The sequence below is a fragment of the Camelus bactrianus genome, chromosome 1, assembly GCF_048773025.1.
Source record: "Camelus bactrianus isolate YW-2024 breed Bactrian camel chromosome 1, ASM4877302v1, whole genome shotgun sequence".
In the NCBI taxonomy this organism is placed as follows: Eukaryota; Metazoa; Chordata; class Mammalia; order Artiodactyla; family Camelidae; genus Camelus; species Camelus bactrianus.
In genome coordinates, this window is record NC_133539.1 from 19438745 (window position 1) to 19461274 (window position 22530).

The 22530-nt window shown below is 33.9% G+C and overlaps 1 protein-coding gene across 2 annotated transcripts in view; it reads right to left on the minus strand.

The window, feature by feature from the left end:
• Positions 1 to 22530, minus strand: part of NCAM2 (neural cell adhesion molecule 2) — a 436725-nt gene that overhangs the window by 73923 nt on the left and 340272 nt on the right. For both annotated transcript variants that reach the window (XM_010960127.3, XM_045520720.2), the window contains exons 11-12: positions 20060 to 20156; positions 4814 to 4987 (exon numbers count right to left, since the gene is read on the minus strand). In XM_010960127.3, coding sequence (XP_010958429.2) covers positions 4814 to 4987; positions 20060 to 20156 — 271 coding nt within the window. The remainder of the gene's footprint in view (positions 1 to 4813; positions 4988 to 20059; positions 20157 to 22530) is intronic.

A 22530-nucleotide genomic window follows, 5' to 3' on the forward strand; every position in this document is an offset into this window, starting at 1 on the left:
TCTGATGCCATTTGATATATTAGGGATGGGAAGAAATGTTGAGTGGAATCTGTGGTCACCCCCAGTAGGAGAATCACAATGAGGTCCCCTGGTTTTGTGAACATTGCAGTACAATATGCAGTACAGAATTAAATATTTTTTTAAAAAATCCTGGTATGCTACTGAGCAAGAATTAATGACTGGCCAGGGAATCAGGATCAGACCAGGTGGCCATGTAACTGGACCTGCCCACTCAGACCTGGCTACTGACCATCACAAGTTCATGCTGCTCAATAACAAGTTATTACAAATGAAGTGGTTCATACAAGATGGATCATGTTCTCTTGAGAGCCCCTTATCCGGTTGATTGAGATTTTGTGGCACCTGCATTACAGTTCAATTACCCCATATTCCCAATTTTGCTTCCTCTTCTCCTTTCAAAGCTGTTTATCCCTAATAAACATCTTGAACCTCGGTCTCCCCTTGAAAACTGCTTCTGTAGACATATAAGTATTGAAAAGGGATCTATAATGAATTCATCTTATAAAGACACATCATAAGGTATGCAAAATAATCCTTCCCAGTCTCCCATCTCTACCAAATTTCATCATTCCCTCTACAATCATATGCTTCTGCCACTTGAAATACTGCAAAGAATATCCATGCTAGGTCCACTCAGAGGGTTTATAAGCTAGGAAAGAAGAGAAATCAGAGAGCTATAATATTAAAAATACAACATAATATAATATACTAAAATATAAATACAGTATAATGTAAGACATATGATGTTGCTTGCTCATTCTAGGGGAGAGAGAATTTTTGTGTCAGAGCACTTCCAAGGAGGAGTGACTGTGAGAGCATGTTGTAGGTTGACCAGGTTTAAGAGAGTAATTCTAGACAGTGTTGAAAGTACTTAGGCCTATCTGATAAGGAAACTGTGAGCAAGATTGAAGTGTCACTTTTAAAGGAAATAAACCATGGGGCCTCAGTGAGAATATGTGTGCTTAGGGCAGAAAGTTTAAGTCAAAACTATGTTATAAAAAGTCCACAAATGATAAATGCTGGAGAAGGTGTGAAGAAAAGGGAATCCTCCTTCACTATTGGTGGGAATGAAGTTTGGTGTAGCCATTACGGAAAACAGTATGGAGATTCCACAAAAGATTAAAAATAGATTTACCATACAATCCAGCAATCCCATTCCTGGGCATATATCTAGAGGGAACACTAATTTGAAAATACTCATGCACCCCAATGTTCATAGCAGCAGTATTTGCAATAGTCAAGACATGGAAACAACCTAAATGTACATTGACCGATGCCTGGATAAAGAAGTTATGGTATATTTATACAATGGAATATTACTCAGCTATAAAAAATAATTAAAATAATGCTATTTGAAGCAACATGGATGGACATGGAGATTGTCATTCTAAGAGAAGTAGGCCAGAAGGAGAAAGAAAAACACCATATATAATCACTTAGATGTGAAATCTAAAAAAAAAGATGAACTTATTTACAAAACAGAGACAGACTCATACACATAGAAAACAAACTTATGGTTACCAGGGAGGGATGTGGGTGGGAAGGGATAAATTGGGAATTTGAGATTTGCAGATACTAACTACTATATATAAAATAGATCAACAACAAGTTCATGCTGTATAGCACAGGGAACTATATTCAATATCTTGTAGTAACCTATAATGAAAAAGAATATGAAAACAAATATATGTATGTATACATATGGCTGAACTATTATGATGTACACCAGAAATTGACACAATATTGCAAACTTACTATAATTTAATAAAAATTTTTAAAAACTATGTTATTTATCTAATAGTCAAATTATTGATGTACATTTTATAGTAAACCTAATTAAGATTATTCCACATTTCATACGTCTGTCAGCATAAAGCATTTGTTATTCTGGTAAATATCTATACAATATCTTTAAAAAATGGTACATCTCTTTGACAAAGGAAGAACAAATGCCAGAAACACATTCTAAAGTGTTAGGATTGGTCCCAGTGGGGTTACCCAGCTTGTCACCTGACCACGTTTTGCTTTTATGTTTTTCTCTAAGTTACATATTTACATTCATGCCTATCATCCAAATATTAGGGCTATGCAGTGGAACACTTAATGACAAGGTGATTTCATTTCATAAAAAGTCAAGTCTTAAGTGTTCCTCTCCATAGCCCTAATGTTTGGATAATGGGCAAGAATGTAAATATGTAATTAAGAGAAAAACATAAATGCAAAGCAAAACCTAACAAGGCAAGGGTGAGGAGGTCAACTGTGCAGTGTTCCATCCCAGGAAACTGTCTCTCCAAAAAATCTGATGTGCTTGCACTCCACACATGCATCTCCAGAGGGCAGCTACTTTGACATCTGTCCCACAGAGAGCACACAAGGCAGGGACAGCCCAAGAAGAATGACAGCACCAGAAAAATGAGAGGTATCTGACTCCTTTCCTCTTTCCAAGAGAAGATGTAGTTCATGCCACCTCCCCACTCTCAGCTCCCCAGGTTGTGGTTCAGAGAAAATGGGAGAGATAAAAGTTGGACTTTGTAAGTTTTTTATTTTTTAATTTATTTTTTTATTGAAGTGTCATCAGTTACAATGTGTCAATTTCTGCTGTACGGCACAATGTCCCAGTCATGCATGTACATACATATATTTGTTTTCATATTCTTTTTCATTAAAGGTTATTGGACTTTATAAGTTTTAAACTGCACAGGACTTAACTGAATGTATTTGTACTTGAAGGTGACCATAAATTTATAGTGTTTGCTAAAGATGTTAAATAACAGAAAATGAGATTCAAAAAATGAGTAAAACCAGTCACTGGATTAATAAAATCACGTTTGTACTACCCTGAGTTGATATCATGAAGTAGTCTGGCTACATAATTGTAATCTGATTCAAGGAACTCATTAACATATCTATGAAAGAAGAGTAAGTCAAGGAAAACAAAAAAAGTTTCAGTGCAGGTATTTTCCTCATGTAAGGGGGATAAAGCTCCAACCACAGGACTTTAAGTATTTTGGTCTTACTGGCAAGCTTTAAGCTGTCCCAGTCTGAAGCCACTAAATGTCATATTCATGTGACTTTGGTTACTGACATTAGAGACTCACCAAACAAGTTTCTGACTCACAATTTCTTTCCCACATGATATACATACAGATAAAGAATGTACTTACCATGTAGACTCCAGAAAGTCTCATTCAAATACAAAGAAATTCAAAAATGAATGCCTCATTTTTGGGACGGTGATTTTTCATTATAAATTAACAAATGTTCTTTGTTATTATGTATCACTTTTATAATCATGGAAATCTGCTTCTGAGAGATGTATACATGGGGCACAAAATCACATTTTTGAACCTGAAAAACTCGGCCAGTCCAAGGCCATTATAAATCCTCCCTGGTGTTGCAACTATGTATGAAGTCTTGGGAAAATACATTCACCTTCTCCCTCTCACCCAGCGTGGAGGGGTGGGGTGTGGCAGTACCATTCTGCCAAGTGTAATTTCTGCGATGTTCAGACTTCATACTTCTCTTCTTCATGTTTGTGCTTGAATAACCACTCTGAGTGTTCTGCAGTGTCAGAAAGACTTTATTTTCTCTTTCTGTCTCTCACTTTTCACCCTCTCGTCTTCTCTCTCTTAAAAAAATATGCCTGCATCTAGGATAATGATTTGTTTTACTAGAGTTGAACTCACTCATTACTCTTTTGTGAGTGATCTTTGTAAGTCTTCTCTCTTGCATGATATAGCATGTGCACAAAGAACATTAACTATCTCTCATCATTAAAAGAAATGATAAGAGCTGACCTGTTTGGGGGCATTATTTGGAGAATGTGGGGGATGATGATTGATCATATTTCTGACACTTCTATCAAAAACCTATAGCTACTCTCAGTCAAAACTGAACAAGCAGGTGCCAACACAGGTGAGTTTAGAATTTTATCTGTTCTGTCTCCATTGTCCACTAGGACAGTTCTTCACAGGAGGGCTCATACCGCTTTTAGAACCCTTACACCATATATGTTAGGGTCAAGGCAGAACCTCAGAGCAGGGAAACTATGCGGTAATACTTCCTTCAGTATTTTATACTGTCTTTTTGGGCCACTCAATGTAGTTCTGTCACAACTAACATAATAAAAATCTGGTAATTTATTATTATTCCCTAATTTAGTTTCTTCTCCAAATAATGGGAAAAACAAATCACATTTTTACAATGTGATGAAGTTCCACATGAGTGAAAAGAAGTGTTGTAAATTGTTTTAACTTCTCAGAATTAGCTAATTCTACTATTCAAAATGCCATGATTCGTTGTAAAATTTTGAGTTTTCAAAACACAATTGTGAAGTAAATTTGGTGTGCAAGGTCAATTTTTATAGATGGCTTCATAAATACATACACAAGACATCTACATTTTACATTATGATTTTCATACATCCTTATGAAAGAATTACTATTAATAAGTGAAAAACAAAACCAAACGCACATTTGACAACATTCAGCCATCAAATGTAACATGTCAGCAATTTATTTTCCAACACGGAAGTTTTAAATACTAACTTTTTTCCTCCATGGGATTAAACTCTGGTAATTTTGCTAAGCTCTTTAATCTTTACTAAAGATGGGAACTTTTCTATGCTTCATTAAAGCTATTCTCAAGAATCAGACAGTGGAAGTGTCTTCCCAACTTTATCTTATTAAAAGAATTTAAAAAGCACATGTTGAAGGAAAATAAAAAGCTAATCACCCAGGTATATTGAAGATCAGGCTGAATTAGCCACCGCACTTTGGAATCACTGACTTACTTTGAACTCCATGGGAGCGTACTATTTTCCAGGTTTCTGACGACACCTCTTTGACGTCCACCTGATAGTGGTGAATAGGCACACCTCCGTGGGAGTCCGGCTTGCTGAAAGAGACCTTGGCTGTGGTCTGTGACAGCTCTATAATCTTCACTCCGTAGGGACTGGATGGCACATCTACAAAGGAATGAAAAAAAGGAACTATAACCCAGGTAACGTGGATGGCCACTATTAAGACGGTGCTCTGAGGAACAGGAACAAAGGAAAACTGCTGCCTACATCACTTAGCATATTTGAATTACAAAGCTTGCATAAACCGCTGAATGATCTCTTCAGACTGCAAGAAAGTAGACACTTTATTACCATAGCAAATAAAGAGTAAAATATTCAATATCAAATTTCATTTATTGAGGGAATAATATGACTTCTGTCTTTACTATGCAACATAGTGCTTTATTTGCATTCAAAACAAGCTCGTGAGTCAGTGTGTGTGTGTGTGTGTGTGTGTGTGAGAGGGAGAATGCAAGTACAACTAAAATATAAGACGAAATAGAGACTTTATTTAATCATTAGCATAAATAATTATCTTTTGTGAAAATGTGAGATTATTTTCTTTTTGTTCATTAAATTATATCAATAATTTGGCTGCAAGTGTTAAGTTTAGAGAAATTGTCATTATGAACCAAAAACAACTGTAAGTTATGTTCTAAAATTTCATTTATGTATCAATTAATTAAAATAAATCTTTAGTTGAGATATTTAAGCTTTAATTCCTGTATTTAAAAAAACAGCTATAAAATCTTCCTTTTGTGTGTATTTGTATTAATCCATTACTCACACTATTTCAAACTCTGAAGATATCCTGGGTGAAACTTCATTTTATTTTCTAGTACAGAAAGCTTTATAAAGAATTAGTTGAAAGGCTGAAAAGGCAACAAGAGACAGTAAGCGAGAAAAGAGTTTTGATGAGGAAAATCAATGAAACCTCTGCTCGAGAAACATGAATAATCAGAAGCATGTTAAACATTAAAGATCTCTCAATCTCTCCTTCTTTCGCATTTGAACAAAACATAAAGATTGGAAATGTACACATAACTTATGTAAATGATATGCATATATTACATAAATATATAAATAAATACATAGTTCCATGTTTGGAATTAACCTTACAAAAACAAAAAGAAAAAGATACTTGATTGAAAATAAAGTAACAATGGTATAGGATGATCCAAAATAAAAAAGAAAAAGAAAGAAAAGAAAACAATACAGTAAATGTAAATTTCTGTTCCGATACAATCAAACATTCATATAAAAATCTCTGGTTGCTGTCAAAAGTCAAATGTGTCTTATTTGCTAGAGTTAAAAAGAACACTGTAGATCACATAAAAATATGCCTTATAAATGGTCCTGGGTAAGACCCAAGAAGGCAGATTTATGGCCTTTTGGATATGAATATTGTAAAGAAATCTAACAGTGTACATTTCAGTTCTAATTAGTAATTGTAAATAATTTGGAGATTTTTATGAAGTGCAGTATGTTATAATTCTAAAGTTCAGAACTAAATGTGCAGTATACGGTGACATTCCAAAGTCATATTGCTATTAAAATCTTATCTGGAAATAAACATTTTAAATTATCTTGATAATTTATTTAAGCTGTCATATACAAACATTATCATAGTTTTCATGTTTCTTTAATTCCTAGGTTATAACTGTAGGTTCTTTTCATCTGCAGATTTGATCTAAAGTTTGCAGAGAAAAAAATACATGCACATTGGTTGTTCTAAATAAAACTGCCAATTCTTCACCCCACAGAGTGACTCTCTAATGCCAACTAGGTCTAAGTTGGATATCACAGCAATCATAACCTTTAGTTTGACGATACATTTCAAAAGGAAAGGTTGTAAGTACTGGAAGAGGAGGCAGAGATGTATTCTTCTGCACCCCAGCCTTTGACCTTACATGTGTACATGGTTCTGGGTTCTTACCCTGAGTGCAGAAGTAGCCACCATTTGCTAAGCTGTACACCAACCACGAAATAAGAGTCTTTATTTCTCAGCACAAAAGTACCATCACCAAAATATCAGCCAGAGGGTATCTTTTTCTAGACATATAGATTATTTTCAGACCTGCTGACTCTCATTCTGTTTTTTCATTTAAATGTATTTTTTTTGGCTTGTCCTTTCTGTTACCTGACTAAAAAGAAAAGCATGTTTATGACTATAGCTTTAGAATCTTCCTTAACATTCTTTTTTATATTCTGATTTTATATGTCCAGCCACTTACTGACTACCAAATTATGAATTTTTTTTGAAGAAGGGGACAAAATATTTGACGTACAGAATTTATACACACATACGTCCATACATGTATCACTGAAAAAAGTGACTAGAACACACTCAGTCCTCAGGAAATATATGATGAATTAAATATTTCAGTAATTAAAGAGAGTTTACAAAGGAACAGAAAATGTCCAAGTGAACAGTGTCCGATATGTCTCGATCCAAAATCTCTCTTCTCTGCACTTTCTCAATTGTTCTGTAATAACATTCATCCTTGATTCTACCTCTGATATGAATCAAAATTAGTCACAAAGTTATTTTCACTTTCCTGCATTATAATTTTTGCATTCATCTTTTCCTTCTTGTTTCCACTGCTAATTCCCTAGTTCAGGCTCTATCTGCTTCTACCTGTAATGCCATTAGTGGCTCTCAGCTTCCTTTTCTATTGGACACTCCACCAAATTTCAATCCATATGGCACATAAATGCAAAATCAATCTAAAGCACCACTCTAATCACATTACTTCCCTGAGGAGGATATTCAGGAGCTTCCTCCTCCTTACAACATCAAACTTAGACTTTTCAGTCAGGCTTTCACAAGCCTGAAATGTCTAACCTCACTGGTTGTATGCAAACAGAAGATCATATAGTAAAAGGTTATTAAACACAGCCCAGTGTTTCAAAGGGGGCTTGTGGATGCTGAATTCCAAACACAACGCTCCCATCATTAGCATATTTTTCTAAATTATTTCTCAGCACTTTCCATCTCAATAATTAATGAATGCCATCAATCACTGAATACATAAATAGAACAATCATGCAAACATGTTTATTTACTCTTTCTTTTCACCTCTGCTAGTACAAATATACAGTTGGATGAAGAGCTTGGATGTATATCACCAGAATCTATGGATCCAAAGTCTGGTCATGTTACTTTTGTCAACTGCAACCTTGGACACATCTCTTAACCTTTTCAAGCATTAGTATTTTTCTCCCTAAGATGGAGATTAGAATAATATCACTTCTCAGGATGCTATGAGGATTAATTAGTGCTGAACACTTAAATCAGAACCTGAAATATAGTAAGCATCTAGTAAATGTCAGTCATCAGAGTTTTTGCTATCCTTCCCTGATAACTATCCTCTTACTATTTATTTTTTATCCATTGACATCTATCAATGTTTTAGTCAAATAGTAGGTAATAGGCACAATATGGAGGTTCAGCTTAGAAACATTTGCTGTGTATGATAGCAAGGAGCTGGTGTCATAATCTAGGAGTCAGACAGGAACAGCCTATGGAGTTGCTGTATGACTCCGGGCAAGTTAGACTTACTGGGTCTCTGTTTCTTTATATGCAAAATGTTAATAATAACAACACCATTAAAATTGCTGCTGTGAGGGTAACTTGATGGATATAAATCACGGGACATTTACAAATATTATTCTCACTTATCCTTTCTTTAAAAAGGCTGTCACTATATAAATAATGCTGATAAACAGTTTGATGTTTAAATATATGCCTGAAGTCATAGTTTGATCAAAGCATAAATGAGAAAACTTATACAAAGTCTGCCTTGGTAATTTTTTTTCATCGTGTAGTAGATAGAGGAACAATAAGAGGAGTTGCTCCTCTGACGTTAATTATGATAAAACAATAAAATTAAACGGAAAGGAACTAAAAGTGAAGTGGAAGTACAAGAAACCTGATGAAAAAGGCAGAGGGCAATAGCAGATATATACACAGATGTTCGGAAACAAATTGGAAATGATACATCACATATGATGTGCCTCTGTCTAACAAAAAGGCATCCCAAAGTGAAGACACCCCTTTTATAAAGCAAAATTCTGAGAGCACATACCCAAAGATATTCATGTGGAAGAAAAGAGAGTTGAAGAATATAAGGATATGCAAAGGATATCTTGGATGAGCAAGCTTTTTCAAAAACATTGTCAAACTGAAGATGAATCATAGGACTACAAAACAGTATTTTCTCAGGATTCAGGATAAGGTGAGAGTCAAAAATGGAGGTAGACTCCAACAGTAACAGAAAAGATGAGTTGTGGATGTGTGTGTGTTTTTGATTTTCAAACTCTTTTCCTCCACTGTGTCCTCAAATTCTCAGGCAATAATAGACCTTAATACCAAAAGTGAAAAACAGAAATCATCAAGCAAGCTCACTCCAAGGGTACCTGTCACTTCTGGACTAACCTATAATGGAAGTCTGCCCTCCTCTTTTCCGAGACTAAACCCTCTATTTCTGAATGGCATTTCTTTTACTCTTCTCTTCTGCACAACACTGCCTCATCAGGTAGCTCTTTTCTTCCTTTTTCTTCTCTTCTGAAGTTTCACTTTCTCTTTCTTCTCTGTTTTATTGCCATGAACTATAAAGATCTCCCAAATGACAAACTTTCTTCAGTCCTCCTCTCTTCCCAGGCAACAAACTCTTCTCTGGTTTCCCTGTCACACTGCTTGAATAGGTTGTTCCTACCTTCTGTCCCAACAGCTTTATTTTTTCTGGAAATTTGGTTTCCTAGAATTCTGGGAAGCTGACTACTAAGACATGGTTCAGTGTCAGTGACTCAGTTCTTTCCCCACAGATGAGGAGATGTGATATACCTGAACTTAGATAATCGGAAGAGTTTGATAATTGTCAGCTTTCTTAAGTGAAAGTACTTAAGTGAATATTTATATTTATTTATCCAGAATCGTGTTTGAAATCTTATCTTAAATATTTTCTATTGATACTCTGCACCCATTTCTGTCATCTAAGCTAGTCCTCTTTATCATAAGGTATGGGAGGCAAACATTTTTATTTCCAAGACTCACTTGCTGCTATGGTTGTTAGCACCATGAAGGTACTTAAACTGAGTTGCACCTGTTGGTGGCTTAAAATGCTAATGGAAAGTGAGTACCATCCCCACTTTTCTGAGGAGGTGCACTTGGACAAGAGAATCTAGAGATGTGGCTGATGGAAGCAGCTGTATTCCCTACTTCATAGTCTAGTCACACAGTTTCTGGTGCCAGGTAGCTCTGATATCAGCAGAGGGGCAGCTTGGCTCTAGCACTTTGTGACCTTTGGTTAGTAGCTGCAGACTTGACCTTGGACTTCACTTGAGGTATATTGCGACCTTGAGGCCTGAGGACTGGTGGCTGTCTCACATCTCCTCTGCCCTCAGCCTCTCTAATGACTGTATGTTGAGTCTCTAATGACTCAACTGTCTATAATAAATTATTTTCTTCTTGGTTTCTTCAGCAGTCTCCATCTGATAAAAGTCCCAAATATTAAGGGAATTACCAACCAAAGAATTGAATTTCCTAGATTTATGAAGACTCTACTGTGTAGAGCATCACTATCAACTGCATGCACTTCAGGGACCATTCTGAGATGGGTTCCATCTGCTTCTGCTCAGAGTGGTCACCTTATTTCCAACAAACATTATATTTTTATACTGACATAGCTATTTCAGTTGTAAACTTAATCTGACGTTCTAGCCAACCTGTGTCACATCTGAAACCCTGAAAATTCCTTCTCATTTCTTTGCCCATCTGGTTTTCTCCAAATGCCAAATCAAATCATTATCTATTGATTTTTTTCACAACGTTTGATCACATATGTTTAAAATTTTCTTCTCACAAGTAGTTTTACTAACTCTGAATAATTCTTTTCAATTTTATCTGTTCATATACTTTTAAATCCATCAAGTAAGCTGAGGTACTCCAGGGATCTGCCCTTGATTATATCATTTACCTCTAATATTCTCCATTCATACGCTCATTTAATCCCAAGGTGCCAATGGAAATTATTTCTTTAAATATATCCAAGTCTTGATCCTTGTCACAAGTCATGGAGTCCCACGTCCCATTACTAACTGAGCATTTCAACTAACACTCAGAAGCAAATCAAATCAAACACACTGAATCCTTTGTACATTCAATAATTCATCTAAATCTGCTATGAGTCAGGCAATTTTCTATGTTCTAGGATAAAAATTGAGACAGCAGTCACCTCTCTTACAGAGATTATATGCTAACTACATAAAAGTGACTATCACATATAAATTATTTATTATAAGTACTATGGTCAAAAATTAAGCAGGCAAGGGAGATCATTTAGGTGGGGATAGGGAGCTGACTTGGCATGTTGTAATTTTAAATTACGCAGACAGAAATACCTTTGTTAAAAAAGTAATATTTGACCAAGGACTGAAAGGGTAAGAAAACGACTCACATGAAAGTATTAGAGAGAGAAAAGACTAAGTACAGAGATGAAATGAGTGTTTGAAGAAGGGGGTGGCCTGTGGAGAGCAGCATGAGCAACGTGCAGCGACAGGAGACGGAGTCCAGGGAAGGGCAGTGGGGATGGAGTGATGGGAAACCTCGGGAAGCCTGACAGACCTTTATAATCACTATGGCTTCACCTCTGAACAAAACAGTAAGCCACTGAAATGCTTTCAACAGAAGAGAATTATACTTTATTTATTTTTTAATAATAATAAGCCCTCTTGATTTTTTATTTAGATTCCACTCTAGAGATGGAGGCATAGACCAAAGCAGGAAAGCTAGTTGAGAAATTTTTGCAAAAATCTACATTAAAAGCAAAGCCAAACCAACCAAACAAAAACTAGAATATAGAACTTGATTTCCTGAGAACAATGAGGCCCTGGAAATACCTTGTTGGTAAAGTCAATACCTGTTAAAGGGTTGGGTTACGGGCAAAGCAAATAAGCAGACCAAGGATGACTGGTTGTCTCTTGACCTGAACACCTGGAAATAGACTGTTGCCATTTACTGAGATGAATAAGAATGCCAAAGGAAGGTATGTAGGGGTGAATATAGGAGATTAGCTTTTCCCTCTGGACATCTGGACATCTGCATTGGCTATAGAACATCTAGGTGGAGAGGGAATTTAGCTTGATATAAAAGTATAGCATTCAGGGAAAATATCCAAGCTCAAGATACATTTTGGAGTTTCCAGAGTCTAGGTGGTATTTAAATCCAAAAAATTTAGAAGAATAACAAGGGTGTGAGTATAGATAAAATAAAAAGAAACCTCATAAACTAAAGCACAATGATTTTTAAAGTTCAGAGAGATGTGGAACAACTAGGAAAGAAGACCAAAAAGAGCCCAGTGGGGAAGAAGAAAATCCAGGAAAGCATGGTGACATGACGGCTGTGATGGGGGCTGGGGAGATGATTCAAGGAGAAAAACAAAACACTCAGTTGTATAATATTCTGTTGCTGGATCAAGAAGTATGAGGATTGAGAATTGACCACTGGGTTGAGCATGAAAAGGTCAACGGATACCATGATAATAGTAGGATCTACAGATCAGTGGAGATAAAAACCAGACTGGAAATGTTTGTGACAGAATAAGATGAAAATAATTAGATGTAGCAAATACAGTCTGTTCCTTTGTGAAGTTTATTAACAGAAATGATGCAGTAGGGGAGAACTGTTGCAGTAGCCAGAAGGATTTTTAAGGTCAAGACAATTTTTTGAAGATAAAGTTATGTTCCACTGCAGCAAAAAAAGATAAAAGAAAAAGAAAAGAAGGAAAAAAGACATTTTTTAAAATATTGACACTAGACCAAAATAAAAGCAATCTATTTGTCTAATTATATGTGTGTATATATATATATTTTTTCTGGAACAGTGAACATTACTTTAGAATGAGTTAACATTTATATATATTAGGCTGTTCAGAGAAACACAGAAACCCCGTGCTATGTTGAAATCAGTCTCTAAAATGCTATGTTATTTCATGATAAGTGGATCATAATGCTTTAAGACTAAAAACTCCAAACATCCCTTCTGTATACACAGTGAAACAGAGTGTAAATAAGATGAACATTTTTAAGGAGATTCATGATTTGATTTCTCACTAACCTTCTATTTCTATCACTACCACTGAAGCCCTCCAGACTTCGATTCAATACTCATTTCTTTACAATCCATGCCTTTTCACAGCACTTGATTCTTTCTAGTTTTCTACTCTTCATTGGACCTGTTTGTACTCACTCTTTCAGAATCCGCTCAACAGTTAACCTCTCTGAAGGCTTCCCCAAGAATTATAATCAGAATTCTATTTTATGTTCCCCAGCATTTGATTCATATTTCTAATGCAACTCATATCTTTTATTCTCTAACTTATTTGTAAAAATCAAGTGCTATGTATTATTTATCTTCAGATTCTCAAGGTCTAAAACAGTGCCTGGCACCTACTAGAAACTCACTTTTATACATGGAGTGAATAAAACAAATGATTCGCAATTGATGCAAGCATGGATCCCTAAAAATAATATCCAGTTATACCAGTTTACTTTTTTTCAGAAGAGTATGGGAATTAGGAGATTAAGAAGATGTCATAAATAGTTTTTACAGACAAAGAAAAATGTGCCTTATAGTATAGGAAAAAAGAGAAAGGTGTAGATTTTCCAAACTAGATCATTAAACGTATTTTCAAGCAAACTAATTTTAAGCTGTTTTCAAGTTTTATGGAACAAGGGATAGAATGTGGTCCAGGTTCAAGTGCATGTAGAGTGACTATAATTCTGTATCTACAGAATTCTGTTCAATTGATACAGCTTAACCTGTAGGCAGGTCTCTGTTCTCAAAAATGACTTGGATAGGCCTACCCATGACGTAGGTGAAAATACAGATAACTGCTTCATGATATTTGTGAATTAAATCAGTCTTGGAAAGAGAGCAAAAATATTGGATTTGACAGGGTCTCCATAGGTTAAAATGACAAGTTCAACTGGACAAGATGAGATCTAACAGGGGTAAGTACAGAGTCCTGAACTGAGGTTTTAAAAAAAATCAACTGTGAAGCATAGTGCAGGAGACCTTACTTAATAGCAGTCTGTGTGAAAAGACGTAGGAAAAAATACTACATGGAAAAAAATGGCAAAATCAAATGAAATTTTTAATAAAAATGTGGTGTCCAAAACAAACAGGTCACTATCCCATCATTAGAGTTTACTGTGCTTCTGTCTGTGATGTCTGAAGCTATGTATTACGTCTAAAGAGACAACAACATACTTACTTGTACCTAAAGGAAACGTGAACAATATGAACTATCATTTGGCTAGAACAGTAATTATGTAACATTTGTTAACTACACACACTGTGTGCTGGTGCTTGACTACATTTCCTCACTTAGTCCTCACAGCAGTCTTACAGGTACGTTTTGTAAAGGCTGCTGTGGCACCTTGGAAACCCTTTCAGGACTGAGGCAGGCTGTCCCCAGTTACTAGCAGACAGCTTACAGCAGACTTCCACCCCTAAAACTGTCCCGGAGAAGGTGACTTGATTAGAAAAGTATGTCAATTAATGAAGAAAAGGCAAAATCATTGTATTAAGGTTTAACATGAAAAGTTTACAGTTAAAAGTTAAATATGGCAATGATGAAAGAAAATTACAAATAAAATCATTTGATGAAGTTTAAAAGTTAAAATGTTTCAAGAAAAACGTCTAAAAATACATGTATAAATACACAGAATGTCTTGTCAGATCATGATGTATTGGAAGAAGAAAACTTTAAGGAAGGGATGATAACTGTTAACTATATAGTTGCAATTTCATTTACCTTTATTTGTTCTACATTTTAAAATTTGCTCCAACATAGGTATTTAAATCAAAAAACAAAGTATGCTTCCTACCTAGAAAGTAAGATTCTTACTAGCAGGTACATTCGAAGAAACATTTTTCATGATGTAATCTTTTTAAAAAAATCTGTCTCTATCTCTAATTTTATTTGTATTTGGCATTTTGATAAAAGGTATTTTTAAAAGTATTTAGTTCAGTTTTCTAAAGATGGGAAATAGACCAAGAGGACAGGACCAATTCTTGCCCATGAGTATGAAATCACAGTTTAATAGAAAGACCTTGTTCAGGGTTTTTCAGATTTAATCAAAGCACAGTGAAATATCTTCTATTAAAAAAAATAATTCTAGAAAGGAACAGCTGTAGGTTCTTTGGTGTTACTTGTGAGAATGTGAAAATAAAAATGCTCTTTAAAGAAAAGGATTTGACCTATTAAGATCATGTGTAGTAAATGGTACCATAAAAAGAAGATTCTGCCCTTGGGAGTGCTTTGATTGAGTCAATATTTGATCCCACTAATTATTTAAATCATTATCATAAAAATAGATACAATAATAACAAACTGTGTTTTTATATATTACTTCATAGCTTGTGAACATAACTTTCCTCTATAAAATGGGTATAACATCTCATATACTTCACTGAGCTGCTAAGAGAATTACGGAGATGAGTGCTCATGCTTCAGTTTAGCTAATCACTCCCCTCTTCTCACTGGAACTTTATTGCAGTAATGGCAAAAGAAGTGGGAAGTGGGAACCATGGAGGTGAAACATCCCCCTCATGAGTATGAGGGGCATCTCTATGCCTATTTCTATGCCCTATTATAATTTCACTGTGACCAACTTTATCTCCATTGTTAAGAACTATGCTGTCATCACACTTATTAAGAGATCAAAAGAGATGTCTGAATAAATTGTTATATTTTAGAATGAAAATTATACCTGCATATTTGAAAATGCTAGTTGCATATGAATAAATGATTATTTAACATGGAAAGTGTTGTTCTTAATATTTTTAAAGCCACTGACAGCATCATATATCAAACTATGCATGCAAACACCCAGAAGACATTGATGGTATTTATCAAAATGTCTCCTATGTTCACAAGATATGTTGCTTTTCTTTTCTTTTTTTTTTTTTTTTTTAATTTTAAAGACCTCACCTTGTTGGAGGGGAAAAGGTAATTAAGTTTAGTTATTTATTTTTAATGGATATACTGGAGATTGAACCCAGGACCTCGTGCATGCCAAGCAGCACTCTACCACTGAGCTATACGCTCCCTGCTATTGCTTTACTAAAGTAGCTCTATCTTATACATATTTGGTTTTGGTCTTAGTTTCTTTCCTTTTTATTTTTGTTTCTTTAAAAAAAATTGTATTTATAGAAAATTTACAAGAAGAGTGCATGAAACTTTTCTTTTTAACCTGAACCATTTAGAGTAAGTTGACCTGATGCTAGATTTAGCATTTATTTACTACAGCATAACATTCTCCAACAGAAGATCTATGAAACAATTAAACTGCCATCTAATCCAAAGACCGCAACTAAATTTTATCCTTATCCAAATAATTCTCTTTATAACAAAAGGATGCATACATGGAATTTATTTGCTATGTGTCTTTACTGTCATTTAGTCTGGAAAGTTCCCTTAAACACTCCTGTTTTTCATGGCTTTGACACTTTGAAGGCTATTTTGTAGAAAGTACCTCAATTTGGATTTGTCTTCCATTTCCTCGTGCTAGATTCTGACTATGCATTTTTGGCAAAAAATATCACAGTAGTTATTCTATGTGCTTCTCATCGCCTCTTTCTGGAAGTGTGCAAGTTTGATTTTCTCACTGCTGTGATACTAACTTTGATCACTTAATTGAAGTGGGATCTGCTAGTCCCAACAACTGGAAAGCTATTTTTTTTTTAATTTTGTAATTAATTAATAATTTGGGGGTAGGTACCTTAAGACAATTTTGATTTAATTTTTCTTGTTTAATTTTCACACACCTGTTAGCAACCACTGATAGTCCCTAGCTGGATTAATTTACATTATGTTTGTTAAAGTTGGATAATGAATGTTTTTAACATACCCCATCCTTTTTTTAAAATGTCCTTTCTTTATGGCACAACACATTATTCCAGGCTTATCTTGTACTTTCTTTGTCCCACTCCCAGAGTCAGCCATTTTTACAAAGAGCCCTGGTTACTCTCGTGAAGGATGGTATTTAAAAATCAAGATCCAGCTGTCAGGTGCGCTCTTTGTTATTAGGATATTGCAGCTCTTACGTCCTCTGAGTGGGTAGAATTAGCTTAGAATTTTTTTTTAAATAAAATTCTTGACAAGAAGAAACTCCTTGTAGAAATGGCTGAACACACACACACACACACACACACACACACCACTACCTTTATTACACACATTTATTTCTTTTCTCTTTTCTCTATCCATCTACGTATATAAAACCAGAGTCCACACCAATACCCTCAATACCCATCATTAGCTTAGGCTCATTCTAATTTGCCCATTCCCTACCTGCATCTCATTTCTCCAAAGGCAAGATAACTATGCCTTATTATACCCTATGTTAGTGACGATAATCTTAACCACTTTTGAAGAAATGACTTAGCTATCACTGTCCCCGCTCCTTTATTTGGAACCCTCCTTACTCTGATCAGGTTCCAACACTCTTCTCTGGGTTGCTGATTCTGTTTTGGTACATGGACATCCTTTTCACCTGACATGGGCTCAAACACCTCACACTGGGCCACATAAGTCTCCCTTTACTCCATCCACTCTGCTCAGCGTCTGACACTCCATGCCAGGCTGCTGTGCACCATCCCACCCAAATACAGATGTCGACATTGCTCAGATGTAGAACTTAATTATTCAAGAGAGAAAAAGAGGAAGAAAATAAGGAAGAAAGAGAAGGAGGAAGGAAAGATTTTTAAAACAAAAGAAAGTAAAAAAGCTTTTCCTTTTTTTTCACTTAATACATAGCACAATATTTCATGCTAAATTTTGACTGTTTTAATTTATTGCTCTTTGGAACCAAAGTGATCTGTTACAGTGTCAAATACCATATGTCAAATGGTTGACCTGTTTTACTAGGTCAAATAGTGAAATGAAATATTTAGTTACAGTATTAACATATATTTTGAAATATTTAAATTTCTACATAATGTTTCTCATAATAGTTAATTTGAAATCACATTACACTTTCAGTGTTCAGATTCTTCAGGAATGACTGAATTTTATAAGCATTAAATAAGGAGGTCTTATCAGAGGAATCACATTTATAAGTTTTGATGCATGCTTCCCACCTCAGACATTGTGCCTAATTCATTTTATATCTTCATAACAATTTCAGTTGAATTTATCTTTTTCTGAAACAAAGTCTTATCCTGTATTTGTCACAATATTTTGGATTATATGGAGAATTGCAGCTTTTGAGAAATATTTCTGATAACGTAATAGCTCTTAACTTGAATGCACATTTTGTATTTTTTTATTATGGTTGGAAAGAGGGAAACCCACTAATTTCCAATCTTCACTAGAAAGTTATGTACCAAATATATTTTTAATAAAAAATTACAGTAAGTAATATGAGATACAAAGATGTATAGACAGTATTTCCTATAAATTTAATAAGATTGTTTAAATGTCATCAATGTAATGTTCTATTTTGCATATTTTTCTAGAATTACAGACCCTTAAAAACTATACAAATAAGTCTTGGTCATTTATCAAATTTTACCTTATAGGAAACTGGGTAATTTGTAAGAAAATGCAATATATAATAGTGTATTGGTATTAATGTAATTATAGATAGATAGACAGACAGACAGATAGATAGACAGATCCATCGATCATGTATCTAGTTACTTATAAAAGGTTCCTACTAATTACAAGGAAATTCGCCTAATTTCCTAAGGCTTGGGGTTCATATGAGTAGCAATTGCTTCTTATTATTACAGATGATACTTCAATTTATTATCAGTCAATTTGATATGACTTAGTACATTTCATTTTCCTAGAATTTAGTTGGCTTGTATAATGGTTTATTCATATGCCTAAATGCATGGAGTCTATTTCCCATGATTTTCACTGAGATTAGTTTCTTATGACTTCATGAAAGACAACACATACTGGTTTATTTCCTTCCTTCCTTCATCCCTTCCTGCTCCCTTTCCCTTCTACCTTAACTCCCTCTTATCTTAACCTTTTCCTTCTTACTTCCTTCCCTAAAACCCTTTCACACAGTCCCTCCCTCCCTTCTCTCCCAGAGTAGTAAAATAAAAGTTAAATTGGAGAATAGCCAGGTTTTCCAGTTACATAATGATGTGATTATTAGCTTTGTAAATGTTTAAATTTTCCTTTTGATCTTTACAATTAATGACATTATTTTAATAATGTATAATGTATTTTAATAAGTATATACATAACAATATAAAATTACAGTTATATATTAGAACTCGACTTTGAAAATGTTTTAAAACATTTTCATGGAATCTATTTATTCTATTAAAATAGATTTTTTATTTATTCTATTAAATAATTATTATTCTATCAAATAGTAATTAGTCTATTAAATAAATATTACTCTATTAAAAAATTTATTCTATTAAAAAATAACATAACAGTAACTGTCTATTTCTCTACCTAGACTTAAAAGACAATAACTCATGTTTTTGCATCATCTGAGCTATATAAAGTATAAAACATATATACTTTCAGATTTATAATCAGTCCTGTAAAACATAATGACAAATTCTATAATATATATGCTTATATATATATGTGTGTGTCTATATATATATATATATATATACACACAAAAATAAATAAAAACATAGCAAATTTCCATTTAAAGTGAATTTTACTTTACATGATTATTATTTCTATATTGCTAAGCTTTAGGTAAAGAGCTAGAATGTTTTTATATACATAAAATAAAATATATCTCAGCAAAAGTTATATAACCAACATTTTTCCATTTGCCTTTGTACTTTCAAATTTAAAATTTTAAAATAGATTAATTTTACTTTCTCTAAATGTCTTTTATTTATTTATTTTTTTGGACAGGATTCTTGCTTTACGTGACATGTAAGATGACTTCTTAGGACATATATTTCCTACCTCTTTCCTAGATATATCACAGATAAAGCTGAGGGAATTAGATAAAAGTTTAAAATGAATCTTGATTAGTGAATACAGTTTAAGTCCTCACTATATGTCAGATACAACTGTTCCAAATTTTTAAGCGCCAATTCTTTCTTTCTAATCATAACCTAGATCAGACTTATTAAAATGTAAAAGCTATTGCTTCCAGAAATATTTTATGAGATCACAGAAATTACTGTGCTATACTTACCAGCCAAAGCAAGAATATATTCTTGAAATCTTGTTCCTATACGGTTAGTTGCTGTGCAATTATATCGTCCAAAGTCATTGTCAGATGTAGGTGCAATCTAAAATTATTATAATAAGAAAAGTTTAACAATTTTAAAACAACATCACGGAAGCTTTAAAATAGACTCCTTAATGCTTACTATCTTTACGCATATTCAATTATTCATAACTTCTTGCTAAAAGTCTTTTTCTGTTTCAAGTGAGCATTACCTCCTTTACAGATGTAATCCATGGACCTATACTATCTATAGGACTAAGTAAAATAGAGTTTATCTATCAATTTATTAAGTAGATAAATGTCATCATTTTGTTGTATCTACTAAATAGAAAATCACTAGATATTTATATATGATTAGCACACAGTTTGAAAAATATATACTCTGCAATTGCTGCAGACTTGACTTTGAAAACAGGAATCCTGTACCAGAGACATTGATACCTATTTGTTTTCTGAGTTTCAGCCTAAAATTAGGCAGATTTAAAGTTCAAGAAAGACTCAAAATATGTCAGCTTTCTCTTCTTTTTATGATTGTATTGAATATAAAATATTAACAAAGGATGAGGACACACTCAAGAGAAAAATATTTCCAGGAAGAGATTTTGTAAGAATCGCCCTGTGTAGCAATCCCTGTAGACAGGGACATTATCTTGATACCTAATAACAGTATCTTGCCTCTACTTCTGTTCAATTCCTATCATTCTCTTTCAGTTTAGGGGGAAAATTGCTGACCTCAATCTTTATAGATTGGAAATCCATAATTAAGTTAACCTTCCATGATTCTCTTGCTGAACTGTGGGACCAACCCTGTAATTCTAACGTACCAAAATTCTGAAGTATCAATTCAGAGAAGAGATTTGATGATAGTAATAGATATAATTTTCAATCCCAGTAACTATAATTAAGAGAGAATATGCTTACAACAAGAGTTGCTGTTAATTTCAACTCTATCCAAAAGGGGGAAGATGATTTTGTGATAATGGGAGGCTATTAACTAAACGTGCAATTTTGAGGTCCACTGACGATGATAATTCTGAAAGAGTACAAAAAAGCTGTGTCATTCATTCTCTAGTCAGTTGTCCATCTAGGAAGAGATCATACGTTTGAGGATTAGGAGCTTTAACAGCTCTTATATAAGTACTTCTAAGTGATTAAAATATTAATTTTCTTACATTCAGGTTTCAACATACAAAGCTATTTTAACTCTAAAATAATCTTACTAGTGAGAAAAGAATTTGACCAAAAAAACACGTTATTATACAGATATATGAGAGAGCTATTTGTATGGTATACCACTAGGGAAGAATGTGCATTGAATCAATGCGATGCAAAGATGGAGAGCCATGTCAAAGAATCCTGACTATTGCACAGCTCCTCAGGAGTAATAAACTAATTTAAATGTATCTGTCTTCAGTGGAACAATTTTTAAAAGTCTCAATTCAGTTTTGTTTTGCTTTACTGTTCCTGGCAGTTCACCTCTCAAGAACAAAAGTTTAATAATTCTCTCTGAAATAAATAATACCTTTATCATGCTGTATGATTAACAAATACAGAAAATACTCCTAGTAGCACAGACTATTAATAAAATACAGATCTCGACATAACCGGGCCAAATCACGTGCCCTGCAGAATATCTGGTGCGTTATAGAGAAGCTGTATGAAAGTAAAGTCCAGTAGTGGTTTTACATCCAATCCCAGCACAGTGAAATAATAGATAATTTTATCAAAATACATAATAATATACAACAGAGATATATGTTGTTTGTTTTAAAAATACTTAAATGTTAAAATATGCAAATTATTGTTGATATTTATCCACAAAGTGCTAGGAACATCTACTTACGACACCACTTCTTCATATTTAAATATGCGGTTAATATAATTCATTTTACTTAAGATGCTGGACTTTGATAGAATATAATAGATTAACAGACACAGTTTCGAACACCAAAATATATGCTGAGAGTACAATGCTAATAAAGGAGTTCTTTAGTCTCTTTCCTAAATCTTCCAAAACTTGATTTCCTCTTTCTGTGTATTCCATGGTGAGAAAACCAATTATTTAACAGCATCTTTACTTGGACCAAAAGGAATAATAATGCAGATGATCCAGAGCAGAATATTATTCCAATCAACCTGTTGGAAACTTCTGGCATCAAATTTTGCTCATACATTGAAAAGTTATACTATTCCCTGAGGAGAGTGCTCAGGAAAAACAAAGGAACAGATTTGAATGAACCTCAGAAGTGCATTTATTGGCATGGCAGGAACCCAAAAGATTCAAAAAATGTTTTGCTATGTTTTAAAATTCTTAAGTTAAAAATGAATACAAATATTTAATCAAAAAAGGGAAAACTTCAAAAATTAATTCAAGACATCTATTATTGACCAATTTGTTATTAATATTAAACTTGATTTTTTTACAGTTTTTATAT